Genomic DNA, 17,898 nt, shown 5'->3' on the forward strand with positions numbered 1-17,898 from the left:
AGTTTATTCACTTTAGGCTATAAAGAGTGGAGCTCGCTAAGGGAAATGCTAAGAGGTGTTATGAGTGTTACACACCACCTCTTAATAAGTGTTAAGCAGATTGCTAAGAATGAGGTGCTAAGTTGGTAGCGAGAGGAGAGAAGATAGTGAAAACGAAAATGAGTGTTTTGATTGGCTGATGCTATTTATTTTATTTCTTATTTTTTTCTCCTAAAATCAAACATATTAAATTGACATGTTATCTTTCCTTGCATTTTTGTGCTAGATTACACGACATAAAAAAAATCCTAGGTAACAACATATTAAAAGTGTGACCACTTCTTCTAGTCTTATAAATGAATCATGTACTTGTTTTCTCGTTATCTACGACATCATTTGTTTTCTTTATGTTCTTTCAATCACAAATTTAAGTATAAATTAACGAAAGCCACAGATTTTTTATTCGGAAATGATTCGATAATATGAATATCAAGCATTAGACTAAGCTAAAACATTTTCTCAATCCCATAAAATAAATCCATTTTACAATATAACATGGGATCTGATTTAGCATGTGTTATAAGGTGAATGATGTGACTAATTAAAAACATATTTAATATTAATTCACACATCATGGTACATAAAATAAAACATTGATTACATTCACTTTCCGGGAACAAAGTTTGTGGCATAAGACCAGGCGTTGTTGGCAACGGGATCAGCAAGGTGATCAGCGAGGTTCTCCAGTGGTCCCTTCCCTGTGACAATGGCTTGAACAAAGAAGCCAAACATGGAGAACATGGCGAGTCTTCCATTCTTGAGCTCCTTTACTTTCAGTTCAGCAAAAGCCTCTGGATCATCGGCAAGCCCTAATGGGTCGAAGCTACCACCAGGGTAAAGTGGGTCAACAACCTCTCCCAAGGGTCCACCGGCGATTCTGTAACCCTCAACCGCACCCATCAAGATGACTTGGGTGGCCCAGATGGCCAAGATGCTTTGGGCATGGATCAAACTAGGGTTTCCCAAGTAATCAAGCCCACCTTCGCTGAAGATCTGGGATCCAGCCTTGAACCATACAGCCTCACCGAACTTCACACCGTTACGAGCCAAGAGCTCAGGGAAGACGCACCCAAGAGCTCCAAGCATCGCCCATCTGCTGTGGATCACCTCAAGCTCACGGTTCTTTGCAAATGTCTCTGGATCTGCTGAAAGCCCGGCGGTGTCCCAGCCGTAGTCACCGGGGAACTCACCGGTCAGGTATGATGGGGCCTCGCCGGAGAATGGTCCTAGGTACTTCACACGGTCAGGACCGTACCATGGGCTTCCTGATGGTGCAACCTTCTTCGCAGCGGCAGTCTTCCTCATTGAAACTCGTCCATTTCCGAAAACCTCTGAACCTGATGGAACCGTTTTCACCGCTTGTCCGGCGAAAGCAGATGAGAGAGCCATGCTGGAAGCAGCCATTGAATATCTTCTCAAATTATATATTGAATAAATATTGGAGGCTAGCTGACTGCTTGAGTCTGATGAGCTCTTCGCAAGTGCTATAAATAGGCCTTTTGTCAATTATCTAATTTCTATGGTGTTTATCTTCCGGATCTTTTGCTTTTGTTTTGATTGGATGATGATATCTTTGAAGGCTAAGAACAGCATCTATCCAGACCACCAACCAAAGAACGACACGTGTATTTTTAATTAAGTAGTTACAAGATTTCCTATCCCAAAAATCTAAAACATTAGGCTTGAATTGACGTCCATTAATGACTTAAAAGGGTAATATATTTTTCGGTTTGTACACATTTAGTTACTAAGTTTTTTTGTCCATATTTACACCTTAAACTTGTTAAACTGTAAACATTCAGTCATTATGACCGACTACTCCAGATTAGCGGGTAAAAATAACTTAATAGGGTAATATATTTCTCATTTTGTACATATTTAGTCCTTCATATTTTTGTACACATTTAGTCCTTAATGTTTTTTTTGTTGCAAAATAAGTCATTTTTATTTTTGTATTCATTCAGTACTTATGAATGATTTCTTTATGTTTTTCTCACGACATCTTATGTGGGATAGTCATATGGTGGTAGGATAGGTTGAGGTGGTCCTGCTATATGTTGTAGGCCAACATACCTGGTGCTGGCCGGCTATAAGTTGTAGGCACAGAGGCTTGAGAAGAACGGTCGGGTTAAGGCGGCATGCTAACAAACCCTTGGTATTTCAGGTCCGATGACTGATTGGGTCAAGGTATTCCAGTCTGATGAGTATGAGTCCGTTATGCATGATAATACGTTTGTTGTATCAGGTATTTTGGGGGAAACTCACTAAACTTTGTGTTTACCCAGTTGTTTATGTTTTAGGTTCTATCGTTGATCGTGGAAAGGCGAATGCATGACTGTACACACTTATCAACAATATTGAGGATTCCGCGTTTCTTATATTACTGTGATTTTCGATAAATGTATTTTGGAATAAATGTTTTTTCTTAATATTGGATTTATAATTAGGGAGTTTTGTCTTATTTAGAAATGAAAAATTTTGGTTGTGAAAATGAGACATTACACATAAACATCAACAGCCCCACACACTTCATCAATGATTGACCCTCGTATCATGTTGTGAGAAAAAACCAAAGAAAACATTCATAAATATTGAATGTGTACAAAAACAAAAATGACTTATTTTGAAACAAAAAAATATTAAGGACTAAATGTGTACAAAATGAGAAATATATTACCCTATTAAGTTATTTTTCCCGGCTAACTTGGAGTAACCGGTCATAAGGACTGAATGTGTACAGTTTAACAAGTTGAAGGGGTAAATGTGGACGAAAAAAAACTCAGTGACCAAATGTGTACAAATCGAAAAATATTTTACCCTTTTAAGTCATTATTGTGACATCCTCAAAATCTCGGCCAGAAAAGACCGGTTTCATTTATGCTTTTTAAACATTTTCAAAGTAAATCCTTTTGATTTGAAAGAGTTGCGGAATTTGTTCCCAAAAACAAAATATGTTAAAATAATATTTACCAAAGCATTTCATAAAGAAATGTATTTTCATTATGTAATCAAAACTCGGGATGTCATGTTCCGATACAGACCATAAAGCATAAACGATAACATTACAAGTCATTCAACAAATATATACATATACAGACTTGTAAACAAAATAACTTGATGGTTCATCCATCCTATGCCCTTGTGCCACTTCCTGTAATACAAATAAACTGAGTGGGTCAGGCTTGGGAGCCTGGTGAGCATATAGGGTTTTCAACCCACAATAAATAATTATATTTAATTTCCACCAACCAACAATAACCCAATTACCCATTCCCGTTATTCTCACTTTACGTCCCTAAGACAACTAACATAAGGGACCTAGTCTAAGAATATTTCATCGGAGAGACCACACATGCTTCGGGGGTTCCTCGGCAATATAAGTCAAATAAGGCAACCATGAGGGGGATGGAGTACAGCGAATGAACACCCAAGTTCATTAACACCTACAGGTGGCGAGCCTGCTAGCGTTCCACATGACTGTCTAGAAAAGTCTGCGGTCATCATCTAAACTCCGCTAGATGTCTGAATCAAAAACAACATCGAGGCCTCTCATCTGTTTATCACACGTCAACTATCTACCCATGTTCTACCCAACGTATTAATAGATAAAAATATATATTTTTATACATAGTTTAAAACCTGTATAGCATTCTCATTCAATACATATTCCACATAACAGATGAGGCACACCCACATAACACGTATTTCATAGAGAATAAATCAGATCTATGAGATAGAAGAAAGTGAATATACATTCACACATATAACAACAAAATATACACATAACACATATTTTATATAAAATACTTCATAATTATGCGTTAGAAGAAAGTAACTACACACTCACTTGATCAGAAGATGATCGGACAGCACTACGGCTTATAGAAGTAGTATTCTTCGGCAGATCTGGAAGATCTCTACAAAAATCGAACTCCTCGCGTGCAGAGCTTCGGCTCGGGAATCGCACTTCTCAGGATCTCGGGAGCGTAAAACTTCCTTCTTAACTTGGATATGAGATCCGGGGTGTCGGGATGGCTTCGGGGGTTTACACACAGAGCTTCGGCACGAAAAAGAGAAGAAATGAGCAAAAATGCCCGGAACCCTCGCATCCTATTTATAGGAGGTTGAGGCCTCGCAGTACGCTGGGCGTACAGCCTTACGCGAGGCGTACGCCTCCGAAATCGTCATTGCATGCGTCATCCGAAGAACTCGAGTGCGAGGCGTGTCATGCTTCGCTCTACGCTGAGCGTACGTCAGTACGCTGGGCGTACGCCAGTACGCTGGGCGTACTTCGGATAAGTCCGCTGACTCCTCTTTGGATAATATCGGACATAATAAATAAATTTAAATATTATTTATTTAATAAACTTTGAAAATTCATATCTTCGTCATACGAACTCCGTTTTCGACGTTCTTTATATCCACGCGTAGATGAGACTACGCTCTAGAACTTTCGTTTAGGCTCCGTCAGCTAATTTTTTACTTTATTTTTATTATTTATTTTTAGTAGGCCCGGACAGGAAAATTTCGTTATAAATTCATAACTTCTTCGTCCAACGTCCGTTCTCGCCTAACTTTTCATCGTTTCGCTACTAAAAACGAGATCTTCGATTCTCGTTTAGATTGTTTCGGCTAAAAACCGCTCGATCTCAAATCGAGTATTTCGGGCTGCATACCGTTAAGTCGAAACTTCAGAAATTCATAACTTCCTCATACGAAGTCAGATTTAGGCGTTCTATATATATTCGGAAACCTCGTTTCGGCCACTACAACTTTATGCAAAGATATCGGGCTTATCTCATACTTTAATTTTGACGCTTAATTTATTCTTAATTCATTAAATTATAATAATTAAGTAAATAAACACATAATTCACATCATTCACATAATACTCAAATATTTCATCATTAATACTTCAAAAGAGTTACAAGGGTTAACCTAGACTATTACATCAACGAAAATGCCTAGCCTGAAAACGCGGGCGTTACAATTATCCCTTACATTAATGTATCTTATGACTTTGTTATTAATGTATTATGAGCAGCTTATAAGTGTTGATAAGTGTATTCAACATGTCATATAATATGACGAAAACGTACTTTGCAGAATACATTACCATGTTAGTCACATTTTGGTCCCTTAGCCTGGAAACGCGGGCGTTACAATTATCCCTTACATTAATGTATCTTATGACTTTGTTATTAATGTATTATGAGCAGCTTATAAGTGTTGATAAGTGTATTCAACATGTCATATAATATGACGAAAACGTAGTTTGCAGAATACATTACCATGTTAGTCACATTTTGGTCCCCTTTGAACACATTATCAAGAAAATATGTTAAATATGTCACATAATACGACCACAATGGTAATGTATTTTGTGAACTACATTAAAATTTTAGTCCTAATTAGGCCACATTATCAAGTGTCATAAATGTTATGCAAGTGAAATGAGAAGGTCACATTACCTACTTTTATATGTTTTTGGGAAATTTCATGCCAAATTGCTAATGGTAGCAATTCTCTTAATAAAATCAGTTCTTTTTTTTTTCTTTTAAGTATTGCCTCAAGAAGTTTAAAAATATACAATAAAAAAACTAGGGAAAGAATATATATATATATATATATATATATATATATATATATATATATATATATGACAATATTTTATATGTTAGATTCTAGTGGGTTAGAGTGTAAATATGTCTATTATATATATTCCTATGTAATCACGTTAATATACAATAATACAATTCAATCTTTTACAAAGTCTATTTTGGTATCAGAGCCGGCTAACCCTAATACGGCTTCCCTACGTTGATCTTCTTTCCCTCATATTTTCCTTTTTTGTCTTAAAACATCAGGCTGTAAAATAAAAAACATGGCATCGCTCACAGCTTTCTCCTCTTCTGAGAAGACCACCCACAACTCTCACAAGTTTGGGTTTACTTTATCCCCAAGCAACTATGGCTACTGGAAGATGATGATACAGCCTTTCCTGGTCACGAACAACCTCTTTGGCTACGTTGATGGCTTAATTTTGTGTCCTCCGATCACTATCATATCCTCCACTTCTTCTGGTAAGCAAGCTGCTGCTGTGGTTTCATCATCGACACCCAACCCTGATTATCCAATTTGGGTTTCCAATGATGCTCATGTTCGAATGTTAATCCTATCCACCATATCTGAAGCATCTTTTCAACATGTTCATGGTACTACATCCCGTGATCTTTGGTTGTCTCTTGAGCGTGCATATGCTCCTCACACTTCTTCACGTGAATACACTCTCAAAACTCAGCTTTTGAAGATTGCCATGAAGGCTGATGAGTCCTCCTCGGCTTACCTTACTCGAGCACAAGAATACTCGGATGCACTAGCCAATATCGGCGAACCGATAAAGAAAAAGACCTAGTAATGCTTGTTATATCCGGCTTGAAGGAAGAATACAATGGGCTAAAATCTACCTTGCTGGCTAGGCAATTCCCGACTGCCTTTGTTGAACTCCATGGTCTTCTATCAGACCATGATTACATGGTCAAGAAGACATTCACAGAAGTGTCACCGGCCCAAGCCTTCACGACCGTTACCCTCTCTCGCCAACCTACTCCCTCTGCTGCCAGACAGTCCATGACAAAAACCGAGACACTCCGGGTTGTTCAACAGCTTGCACAACAGTTGGGTCTACAACTTCAACCAATAAACCCACAACCTGCACAAGCTTATTACACCAATCGATCGGGAAACAACTGAGACCGAAACAATCGGTCAACAAACAACCGCAATCGGGGCAGCTTCAACAACTGTAACGACCCACTTTTCATGACCAAAAATTTCGTTTTAAAAACATTACTTTTAGAAAATATAAAAGGCTAAAACATTGTCTGATCAAAATATCACACCAGTGAACCATGTCTAAAAGCCAATTCATACATTCAATTAAAATATCAGAGTACAAATCCCAGTGAAGCTCGTAAATGCGGAAACCGGAGAGTGTGTGCGTGACGTGCTGCTACCGCGCCGACTCCTTTCCCCTAGCTGAGGAGGTACCTGAAACCAAAACTGAAAACTGTAAGCACAAAGCTTAGTGAGTTCCCCCATAATACCACATACCATGCAACATATAGCAGCCATTATTCAGCTAGGAGTTACGGGCCTTGCCCACACTCGGGAAGATACGGGCCCTGCCCACACTTCGCTAGCCGGGAGATACGGGCCTCGCCCACACTTGTGAAGATACGGGCCCTGCCCACACTTCGTTATCTGGGAGATACGGGCCTAGCCCACACTCCGACCTCGGCGAGATACGGGCCCTGCCCACACTCAACCACTAACCCATAACATACAAGTATCACGCAGACAACAAGTATAAGCAATTCTATCATATTAACACATATACCGTACTTAACTACAACAGAGATACGGGCTCGGCCCACACTCTAGTACTAGCATCTCGTCTACACGGGTCGGCCTTGGTGCCTTAGACCCGTTCCTACTGGGAAGGAAACTCACCTCGAAATAGCTGCTGGTCTGTGAGGGAACTGATCACCTACTACTGCTGCTGCTGCTCCGGAAACCCTCCGGCTGCAATTCCCACAATACACTCAATCAAACACTGCTCACTGACCCTTGGGTAAAATGACCATTTTACCCCTGACCTTGCCCTAAGTCAAAGTCAGAGTCAACTTTCAGTTGACCTCGACTCGCCGAGTTGGCTTTCCGACTCGCCGAGTCCCTACGCAAACGACTGCCCTGAATCCCGATCCTACCCGTCGAGTTAGGCGACGACTCGACGGGTTCGCCTTCATGACCAATATTCAAGTCCTTCATCCTACTCGCCGAGTTGTATGAACAACTCTTCGAGTCCATCTTCATCCGAAGAACACCCATGCTAAGACTCGCCGAGTTGTATGAACAACTCGTCGAGTCTGTTCTTGATCTAAGGAGATTGCCTTGAACTCGCCGAGTCGGGGCATTGACTCGCCGAGTACCTCCATAGATGGGTTAAGCTTCCGACTCACTGAGTCACACCCTGTGACTCACTGCTCACTCGACACTACAAAAAGGGGGACAAACTCGAAGACTCGCGAGCAGACTCGCCGAGTCACATGAACGACTCGACGAGTCGTTGCCATGCACTCCTTAAATATACCGATTTGCTCGATTCCAGTCCATGCCATTCATAGATCTGGACTTCTAGGACACGAATCACACGTAAAGTTTCCAACTTTACGTGTGGATATTCACCAATATGGATTTTAGGGCTCAAAATGTCTCAAAAGGGTAGATCTAGGGCTAACAAGCCACATGGGGCCAAAAAGCTAACAGATCTGAGCTCCTGGAGCTCAATCTTGCCTAGATCCAAAGGCCAAACGCCTTATTACGATATATAATGCACATACAAACTTGGGGAATTGACCAAGAAGGACCCAAATGAAGTTTTAAGCATAGAATCAAGGGGAAAAAGGGTTATACCTCAAAGGAACTGCTGGAAGAACACAAATAATGCTTGGATGGCTTCCCTTCTTCTGGATCTACTTCCTTCCTCTTTCAAAGCCTTCAAAAACACACCCACTAACCTCAAACTCTCAAAGAATAGCTTAGAACGAGAGATACAGGGCTTTAAGGGTCAATGGGGGCCGGCTTGGGGCTGATAAGTCCTTTAAATAGGGTGCAAACCCCTGAAACTTAGGGTTTCATCCAACAGCTGTGACTCGCCGAGTCCAGGATATGGACTCGCCGAGTCACCAACTTAAACGTGTCCCGGGTCCCGCATCCACTCGGCGAGTCGGACCTCTGACTCGCCGAGTCCAAGGCTAAAAGAAAGGAAATACTCGAATAACATTTACGTACCATGAACCGGGTGCTACAACAACCGTCAACATGGAGGAGGTAATCGAAATCAATTTAGTTGGGCATCAAATCAAAACACTGTTTATGATACTTGTAACAGGTGCGGTATTGGTCATGTCCCGTTCCAATGTCCAAATCGTGACCCAACCACCATTCGAGCGAGACAACAACCATCTGCAAATTTTATAGATTACTGCTCACAAACATCCACTACTTGGCTTCCGGATACCGGTTCAAGTAATCATGTCACTCCGGATCTCTCGAGCTTTGATCATTCGGAGGCATACCATAGTGATGACAATATTCATGTTGGCAACGGTAAAGGTTTACCCATTCTCCATATTGGCTCCTCACAGTTTCACTCTCCAAATAAAACCTTTTCCCTTAAACATATACTTCATGTCCCAAAAATTAAAAAAAAAAATAAAAAAACCTTCTATCTGTTCAAAAGTTTTGTCATGATAACAATGTTTATTTTGAATTTCACTCTTCTTTTTTTTGCTGTGAAGGACGAGATTACTCACACTATCCTCCTCACGGGTCCAAGTAATGGTGGTCTCGATTCTTTCCACCTTCCGCAGATTCAACCTATTTCTAAAGTCGCCTTCTCTGTCACCCGTGCTTCCTCCACCACTTGGCATCAACGATTAGGGCATCCTCATCCACAATTGTTGAAGTCGATGATTTCTAGATACAGTTTACCTTTACTAAATAAATGTGATACTTCTAGTTGTGATTCTTGTTCTATTGGCAAATTCTCAAAGCTTCATTTGTCATCTTCTACTTATAAAAGTACGCATATTTTGGATTCACTTTTCTGTGATGTTTGGGGACCCGCTCCCATTGCTTCCTATGATGGTCATCGTTACTTTCTATTGTGTGTTGATCACTTTTCTCGCTTTATGTGGTTTTTTCCTTTAAAATCCAAATTTGATGTCTATGACACTTTCAAAAAATTCTTGTCACTGTCGAACGACAATTCCAAACCAAATTAAAATCCATTCAAACGGACTGGGGAGGTGAACTTCGGAATCTTGCTCATTTTTTCTCTTCCCTTGGTATTAATCATCGTCTCTCATGCCCTCACACGAGTGAGCAAAATGGACTCGTTGAGCGACGTCACCGTCATGTGGTCGAAATTGGTCTTACTTTACTTGCGCAATCTCGTGTTCCACAACATTTTTGGCATTTTGCTTTTGACACAGCCGTTTATCTCATTAATCGTATGCCATCTCGGACAAATTCCAACATCTCACCTTTTGAACACGTGTTTAATCACAAACCAAATTTTTCCTTCCTTTGGGTGTTTGGTTGTCAATGTTATCCACATCTTCGTCCATACAACAAGCACAAAATGGATTTTCGATCCCTACCATGTGTTTTTCTTGGTTATAGCACTTCTCATTATGGTTATCGGTGCTACGATCCCCTTTCTGGTCGGATTTATATAGCTTGACAAGTTTGTTTCCACGAACAATCCTTCCCATACAAAATTATTGCCCCTACCGACCCCATCTTACCCACTCCAAATCCCTATATATCATCTTATCCTACTCCCGATCCCGCCATATCAATAAATACACCACCACCTACAACACCTAACTCGGCACCACCTTTAGCTCCACCATCTCCAACCCAACCCCCTCTTCTATATACCTATCATAGAAGCCCCAATACACTTACCCCGTCTCATCCAGACATACCTTCTTCTACCCAAACCCTACCACGTTCTCGACCCTCCAACCTTCGCCCTAATCCTAAACCCACTAAACCTTATGATGCCACATCTTACCACACCGAGATCTCCTCTCCTGAAACCGAACCAGCCACCTTTACCGTTGCTAACAAACACCCCCAATGGCATCAGGCCATGGCAGAGGAATATTCGGCTCTTTTACGAAATGGTACTTGGTCCTTAGTTCCTCATGTTCCAAATTATGATGTTGTTAATGGGTCTACAAACTCAAACAGGACCAAACCGGGCTCATTAAGCATTATAAAGCGTGCCTGGTCACTAAAGGGTTTCGTCAGCAGCAGGGTATTGACTATCAACAAACTTTTAGCTCGGTTATCAAATCCACTACCATTCGGGTTGTTCTTTCCTTGGCGGTTGCACAAAAATGGCCCATGCGACAACTTGATGTGCAAAATGCTTTTTTACATGGAAATCTAACCGAGACGGACTATTTGCAACAACATCCAGGCTTTGTCGATCCCACATAGCCTAATCATGTTTGTCTTCTTCGTAAGTCCATGTATGGACTAAAGCAAGCCCCTCGAGCATGGTTTCATCGATTGCCCACCGCTCTTCATGCTCTTGGCTTTACTGGCTCTAAAACCGATCCATCGTTGTTTATCTACTCCTCCAAAGGTGTTCTTTTGTACATGCTCGTCTACGTTGATGATATTATCTTAACGGGAAATAATACAGTTGCCATTGACCGTGTTGTGCAAAGTCTTAGCCGAACCTTTGCTATTTAAGACTTGGGGCCACTGTCATACTTTCTGGGAATTGAAATTATGAAACATAATTCTGATATGCTTTTGTCCCAAAGAAAATATATTCTTGAGCTTCTTCAACGAGCCGGCCTATCCAACGCCAAACCAGTGTCATCACCCTTCACTACTACATCTAATCTTGCTCTTGGAGATAGCCGTCAGTTTGAAGACCCTGTCAAATACCGCCAGATAGTGGGTGCACTTCAGTATGTAACTCTTTCACGTCTAGATATTTCCTTTGCGGTTAACAAGGTATGCCAATTTATGCATTCTCCAACTCAAAATCATTGGGCGGCAGTCAAACGAATATTACGATACTTACTTGGCACGGTTACATATGGGCTTTTGATTAAACAAGATTCTGGTTCACGTCTACATGCTTACACTGATGCAACTTTTAATTCTCTTAGTGTCTTCTCTGATTCTGATTGGGTTGGTTGCCCGGATAACCGACGATCCACTGGGGGATATGCTATATATCTTGGGTCTCACCTTGTCTCGTGGTCAGCCCGAAAACAAAAGACTGTCTCTAGGTCATCTACAGAGTCTGAATACAAAGCCTTAGCCGATACAGTTGCTAAACTCACATGGCTTCAATCTTTATTGCATGAACTTCAGGTCCCTCCTCGGTCTGTTCCAACCTTGTGGTGTGACAATCTAGGTGCAACATATTTATCAGCCAATCCTATTTTTCATGCACGCACTAATCATGTTGAGGTTGATTTTCACTTTGTTCGGGAAAAAGTTGCCCAATGACAGCTCTCGGTTCAGTTTATCTCCACAAATGATCAGATCGCAGACGTGTTTACCAAGCCTCTACCTTCACATCGATTTCTCTTTTTGCGGTCCAAGCTACAGGTCGCTCCCCGGCCTTAGCTTGCGGGGGGATATTAGACAATATTTTATATATTAGATTCTAGAGGGTTAGAGTGTAAATATGTCTATTATATATATTCCTATGTAATCACGTTAATATACAATAATACAATTCAATCTTTTACAAAGTCTATATATATATATATATATATATATATATATATATATATATATATATATATATATATATATATATATATATATATAGTAAATGTTTAAAAAGTCAGCAGTTAATAGTAAATCTTTTTTTACATTTGATGCTTTTTTGGTAATCTCCAACGAAAACTTTTTGATAAATGACGTGCAATTGAGGGTTTGGCTTGAGGTTGAGCTTTTTCTTGTTCTTGATCTCCTCTTTTCTTCACATACAAACGCTTAGCTGCTAGATCTGAAAGTTTCCTACCCTTTTGGCTTCTTTCAATCTGATCATAAAAAATACAAAGTTATTAAAAATTGTGTAAATACTTTAGCTCGTGATTTAACCATATTCATTTTTTTTTAATCTTTAATGAATCATACCTTTACTATCTTCCCCCTCCTCAAATAATACCGAATACCAGACCAAATAACAGACTGAGAAAAATGGGAACAAAATGCTGAAATCGGGTAGAAAAAATTGTCCACCAACATTGCAACAAACACCTGTTCCCTCATTTTTTTACACTGGATCAGTATTTAACGATTCAAAAAGTTAAAAGTTAAATGCAAAAAATAACAATGTACGTTCATTTATTTGTGTAATATACCATTATAGCATCCTTTTTTAGTATTTTTTTTTATATAATTAGGACATTATACTTGGAAAAATCTACCCAATTATAACTGTGAATGGCATTGCTATAATAAACAAAAGTACAAAACAATGAAAGTAAATTGATATTTCTTGCGTTTAAACTTTTGAAAAATTATGAAGATTAGTTTTTAAAAACTCACCAAAAACCAATTGTAAGATTTAAGAGACAATGTAGGCGACTCAGGGGACAACATGTTGCATAACTCGACTTCTATTCTTGTCATATTCCACATTGAATGAAGTGTAATGCCAGTGCATATAGCTAGACACCCAGCCAATATCAAACCTGGAAATAAGTTTTTTTTTTAAAATGCGAATACGAACTTTATAAATAATTTTACACTTATTCAAATGGTTATAAAAAAACTCACCAATAGGGTCAAAAATATGATCTTCAAGAAAATACTCATTTAACTTCAATCTAATTGCAGCTACAACATGAAAAACAGCCATAACATATGGGGCTACAAATCCCCAAGATAGGTAGCAGTGTGTACAAAATAATGCACGATTTCTTATCCAGTTTTCATATGTTGTATATGACTCCAACACGAATGTTTGCTTTCGTAAATAATTCCAATACCTATTAAAAACATAAAAATATGAAATTAGTATAAATAAATAAATAAATAAAAATATCATTTATCCAAAAAAGAAAGAGGAGAATGGGAACATTGAGACCTTGAGAGAGTAATATCGCTTGCAAGAGGATGAGGAAAAACAGAAAAAGGAGGTGATCTTATAAGCCTCTTATGAGCTCCTACAAAAAAGAACATCGATATAATTTTTCTAACTCTGTGTGTGTGTGTGTGTATATATATATATATATATATATATATATATATATATATATATATATATATATATATTACCGGCTATAGCTGCAAGAGTCATATCATCTGAATATCCACCATCTTCAAGTTGTGATACAATGCCATGTTTGTCAGTTCTGAAATCATCTGCATGCATCTATATATAGAAAGAAACAGGAAAAAAGAAGTGTTTTATTAATTTAATTATTAAAACTTTTATATATGGTGGTCAAACTCAAAAGTCAAAACATGGATACCATTATGCAACCTCCCCAGAGGAAGAATGTTTTTCCACCTGTTGCAAATCCCATTGAGCATGGCTGTAAACAAGATATAAATGCCATCGACATACATTCAAGTGTTTAGACAATATGTAACCTAAAACTTATAAAAATGCTGACGTGGCAAAGGGGTGGGTGCGTTGTCCACATCATCTGCCACGTCATCTGTCATTTTTATAGGTTTTAGGTTACATATTGCTTAAATCAGTAGAAAAATACAAGTTGGTTGCTACTGTGTCCATAAAAAAATAAAGTATGTTAGCTTTATGCTTAGAGTTATTTAACTATGTTTGCTATTTGGCACAATTTTCCAAAAACTAACTATAAACACAAAACAGAAATTTTGCAATAATATAAATTGTAGATTACCATATGATATGCATAAATACAGTAGCTGCCTAAACTCCTAGAAGGTAAATCAAGGGGATACCCTGTTTGAATAAATATCTGCATACATTAACCACCAAAAGTTCAAAAATAGAGAAATTTTTTTAAAAAAATAACAATAAGTAAATAAAATCACCATCAATTCTATGCATACCTCAGGATTCTTTTCCATTTCAGCAATCAATGATCCAATTGATCCAGGATGCAGTCTAACATCATCATCTAGAAATAATACGTATTTGCTTCCTTCACTCATTTTCTTCACTCCAACCTAACCCCATTTCACAAGTCAAAAATAATAATATATCTGTATTGAAATGTTTAAAACAATAGTATTATTAATTACACCATAAAATCCATATATAATGAATAGCCCACACATGTACAATAATAACCTCTGGCCTCAAGAAACATCACAAGTTGATTTGCAGCATACCAACTGATTATGAATTTTCTGACTACATGTTGTAGATGGGCCAGCTATTATTATGCTTGCATCAATCTCATCCTGCATGCATGTAAACTTAATTACTTGTTTCTTTGTGTTTTCATGAACTTAATGGAGACAAGACTTAACCCATTAAGCTAATCTGTCTAAGGGGTATATAGACACTACAACAAATTAAATGTTAGTGATGCAATAAACCTACCTCGTGATCTATAAGTAAGTTAGATAAAGCATGATATGCAGGGTCTTCAGTACTATCAACAATGAATAGGAACTCTAAGGGCCCACCATAAAGAGATGTTATCTGCATTTGGAGATATATTGTTATATCATATAGTATGTGAGAACTTGTATGTATTCTTCAAATCTATGAGTTTTGTTGGATATATATATATATATATATATATATATATATATATATATATATATATATATATATATATATAAATATAAATATATACCTGGGTTTTCCAGTTGTGTATATTGTGTTCTCCAAATCCTTTCAAGGGCATAACTACTGTAACTCCTGGCAAGTCTTCTTGCTTAGAACGTTCAAGATCATGGATATCATGAGAAAGAAATGCAAAGGAATTGCCACCTTGCATGGATGTTTCCATCTCCCATATTTCTCTTATTCTGCATAAAAATGGTTTATTTATTTTCAGATTGGTGTTCGGTATTTCTGTAACAAATTGACTAAATTCCATACCTGATATAAGCTGCTAGAGACCATCCAAGAGCCAGGAGTAAGCATATTACGCATCCCTGTAGCGTCAATAACAAATATTCAGAAATTTGCCCCATGTTAATGTAGTAAATCATCTCTGTTTTGCCTCAAACTCATTTGAATTCCAGATTTTGTGATTGTGCGTAATAATTTGTGTTTGAAGAAAAAGAGTAAACGATTCTACATCAAACATGGGGGTAACTCAACACGATGACATCAGAATCAGATTCATGGCTAACAATATAAAACCAAAAGGTTTATAAGAAGAATAACGCATTATCATTCCTGTGAAAGAGATGAATTGACAAATGGAAAATCACGAACCTGGATCTGAACAAAAATGGCCAACGGACTACAAAATGTTCTGCTGACAAAAAACAGAAATGTGTCGAATGATTCGACGTACGGCGTAATATCCATCGGAAATCCGTAAAGCTATTCCAATGTGCATGTATAAACAACGAGGCCTCGCTGTGATTAAATCAAAGCGGCGTACAGGTCTTTTAAACGAATAAAAGAAACCCTACATGAAATTAACCGCATGGCAATGTGTATTGCCTTTCTCTTTAAGATCGCCGTCGAGAAAGAGGAAGACGGTGACTCACGGCGGAGATGGGAGGTGAGGGATGAAAAAAGGGTAGACACAGAGACGCCGTAATTTTTTACATTTACCATAAATAATAATCAATATTTTTCCGGGAAATTTTCATGTTTTCGGTTAAATTAAGCTTTTTATCGGTTTAGGAAGTAATTTTTCACTTGTTTCTAAATATTTCCAGCATTTATAGTACAAGTTAATAATATATATATATATATATATATATATATATATATATATATATATATTTCAAGTGGATAAATCAATTTATTCACTTCCCTTTAATAAGGTACCATTTTTGTACTCATAAATAAAAAATAGAAATTATTGTTCAAAATAGAAAAATAGAAATTATATAAGGTACCATTTTTGTACTCATAATAAAAAATAGAAATTATTGTTCAAACTTCAAATTGATTAAAAAACATATATGCTATGTATACAGGAGTGGTCTCGACAACCCCTGGACATTGTCTTAATTAGCACAACAAGCACCAAATCACAAGTTCACAGCTACAAGTACATTTGTTAATGGGGGACCTAAGGTTCCCCAGGCCCAGGCCCATACTCGATTTTAGCTTCGAAATGTAAAATATGTTAAAAATAAATTATATGTTTTGTATTAAGGTACAACCATTAAAAAAAATATAAGCAACTATTAGTATTTGTTGTGTTGTGTGGATTTTTTTTTTGTCACCACTCCTATAAATTTTTACATTCGCCACTACATGTTTAGCTCAATATCTCTTTCAACAATGCCTTGTCATGGCATGTTAATAGCACCACTTCCTTCTTTTTTTTTTCTTTTGTCATGGTAAATCAAGATGGATCATACTGGAGCTTACGTGGTCATGACACCATTTTCACGGCCTTAACTACTTTTACCATTTTTACCACACTAAGTGGCGATAATATATATATATATATATATATATATATATATATATATATATATATATATATATATATATATATATATATATATATATATATTTTCTTTTACAACTTAATTTTTACTTTGTGTTTATCAGTTTTTGGAAAATCTTCAAAAAAATCTTAATACTTTAGGTCAGTTTATGTAAAAGTCCCAAATTTTATTTTGTTAACAAAAAAATCCTGATTACCGGATAAAAAATTCAAATCAACCTTTTTTACTGTTAAACTATTTTTTATCAAGTTACCTTCAGAAAAGTCTAATTATCTGGCACAGTTTATGAAAAAGTCCTAATTCTTTTTATTTCAACTATTTTGCCATTTTCACTAAAAATTTGAAAACTTATTGGTTTAAATTATAAATAAGAATAAACGGCATTAAGTTCCATAAAGCTAAGGATTAAAGATCTCTGTAACCAATTATTTGCCATAAAGCAATGACCTTAGCATCATTTTGAACTTATAATTGTCTATATAATATATTTTTCATACAAATTTATTTTACAAGTAGTATATGATATTTAAGTTATATGTTGAACAACTTAGTACAATCTACCTAAAAGTATGTTAAAAGAAATCATTTGTTATATTCATATAAGAAATCATTGACTGATGATAAAACAATCAATATAGATTTGGTGGGGCTGTACGG

General features: G+C 37.4%; 2 protein-coding genes across 2 annotated transcripts; both read right to left on the reverse strand.

The window, feature by feature from the left end:
* Positions 1-573: 573 nt before the first annotated feature.
* Positions 574-1,517, reverse strand: LOC145054732 (chlorophyll a-b binding protein 16, chloroplastic-like). The gene has a single exon (XM_079002987.1). The coding sequence runs from the start codon at positions 1,441-1,443 to the stop codon at positions 643-645; it is 801 nt and encodes a 266-aa protein (XP_078859113.1). The 5' UTR covers positions 1,444-1,517; the 3' UTR covers positions 574-642.
* Positions 1,518-12,495: 10,978 nt separating this feature from the next.
* On the reverse strand, positions 12,496-16,398 carry LOC145054733 (uncharacterized). The gene is made up of 14 exons (XM_079002988.1): positions 16,040-16,398; positions 15,698-15,753; positions 15,450-15,624; positions 15,191-15,292; positions 14,977-15,048; positions 14,695-14,811; positions 14,523-14,600; positions 14,130-14,192; positions 13,933-14,029; positions 13,742-13,820; positions 13,432-13,643; positions 13,201-13,346; positions 12,787-12,909; positions 12,496-12,689 (listed from the first exon to the last, which is right to left on the reverse strand). The coding sequence occupies exons 1-14, from the start codon at positions 16,133-16,135 to the stop codon at positions 12,516-12,518; spliced, it is 1,590 nt and encodes a 529-aa protein (XP_078859114.1). The 5' UTR covers positions 16,136-16,398; the 3' UTR covers positions 12,496-12,515.
* Positions 16,399-17,898: the final 1,500 nt, after the last annotated feature.

Source organism: Lactuca serriola, chromosome 5 (assembly GCF_051521515.1).
Source record: "Lactuca serriola cultivar US96UC23 chromosome 5, Lser_US96UC23_V15, whole genome shotgun sequence".
NCBI classification, from domain to species: domain Eukaryota; kingdom Viridiplantae; phylum Streptophyta; class Magnoliopsida; order Asterales; family Asteraceae; genus Lactuca; species Lactuca serriola.

Coding starts and splice junctions, on each gene's coding strand:
- LOC145054732 (XM_079002987.1), bottom strand. CDS start 1,443: ATGGCTGCTTCCAGCATGGCTCTCTCATCTGCTTTCGCCGGACAAGCG.
- LOC145054733 (XM_079002988.1), bottom strand. CDS start 16,135: ATGGATATTACGCCGTACGTCGAATCATTCGACACATTTCTGTTTTTT. Junction 15,293..15,449: donor TACACAACTGGAAAACCCAG/GTATATATTTAT, acceptor CTCCAAATGCAG/ATAACATCTCTTTATGGTGG. Junction 12,690..12,786: donor GGAGGGGGAAGATAGTAAAG/GTATGATTCATT, acceptor TTTTATGATCAG/ATTGAAAGAAGCCAAAAGGG.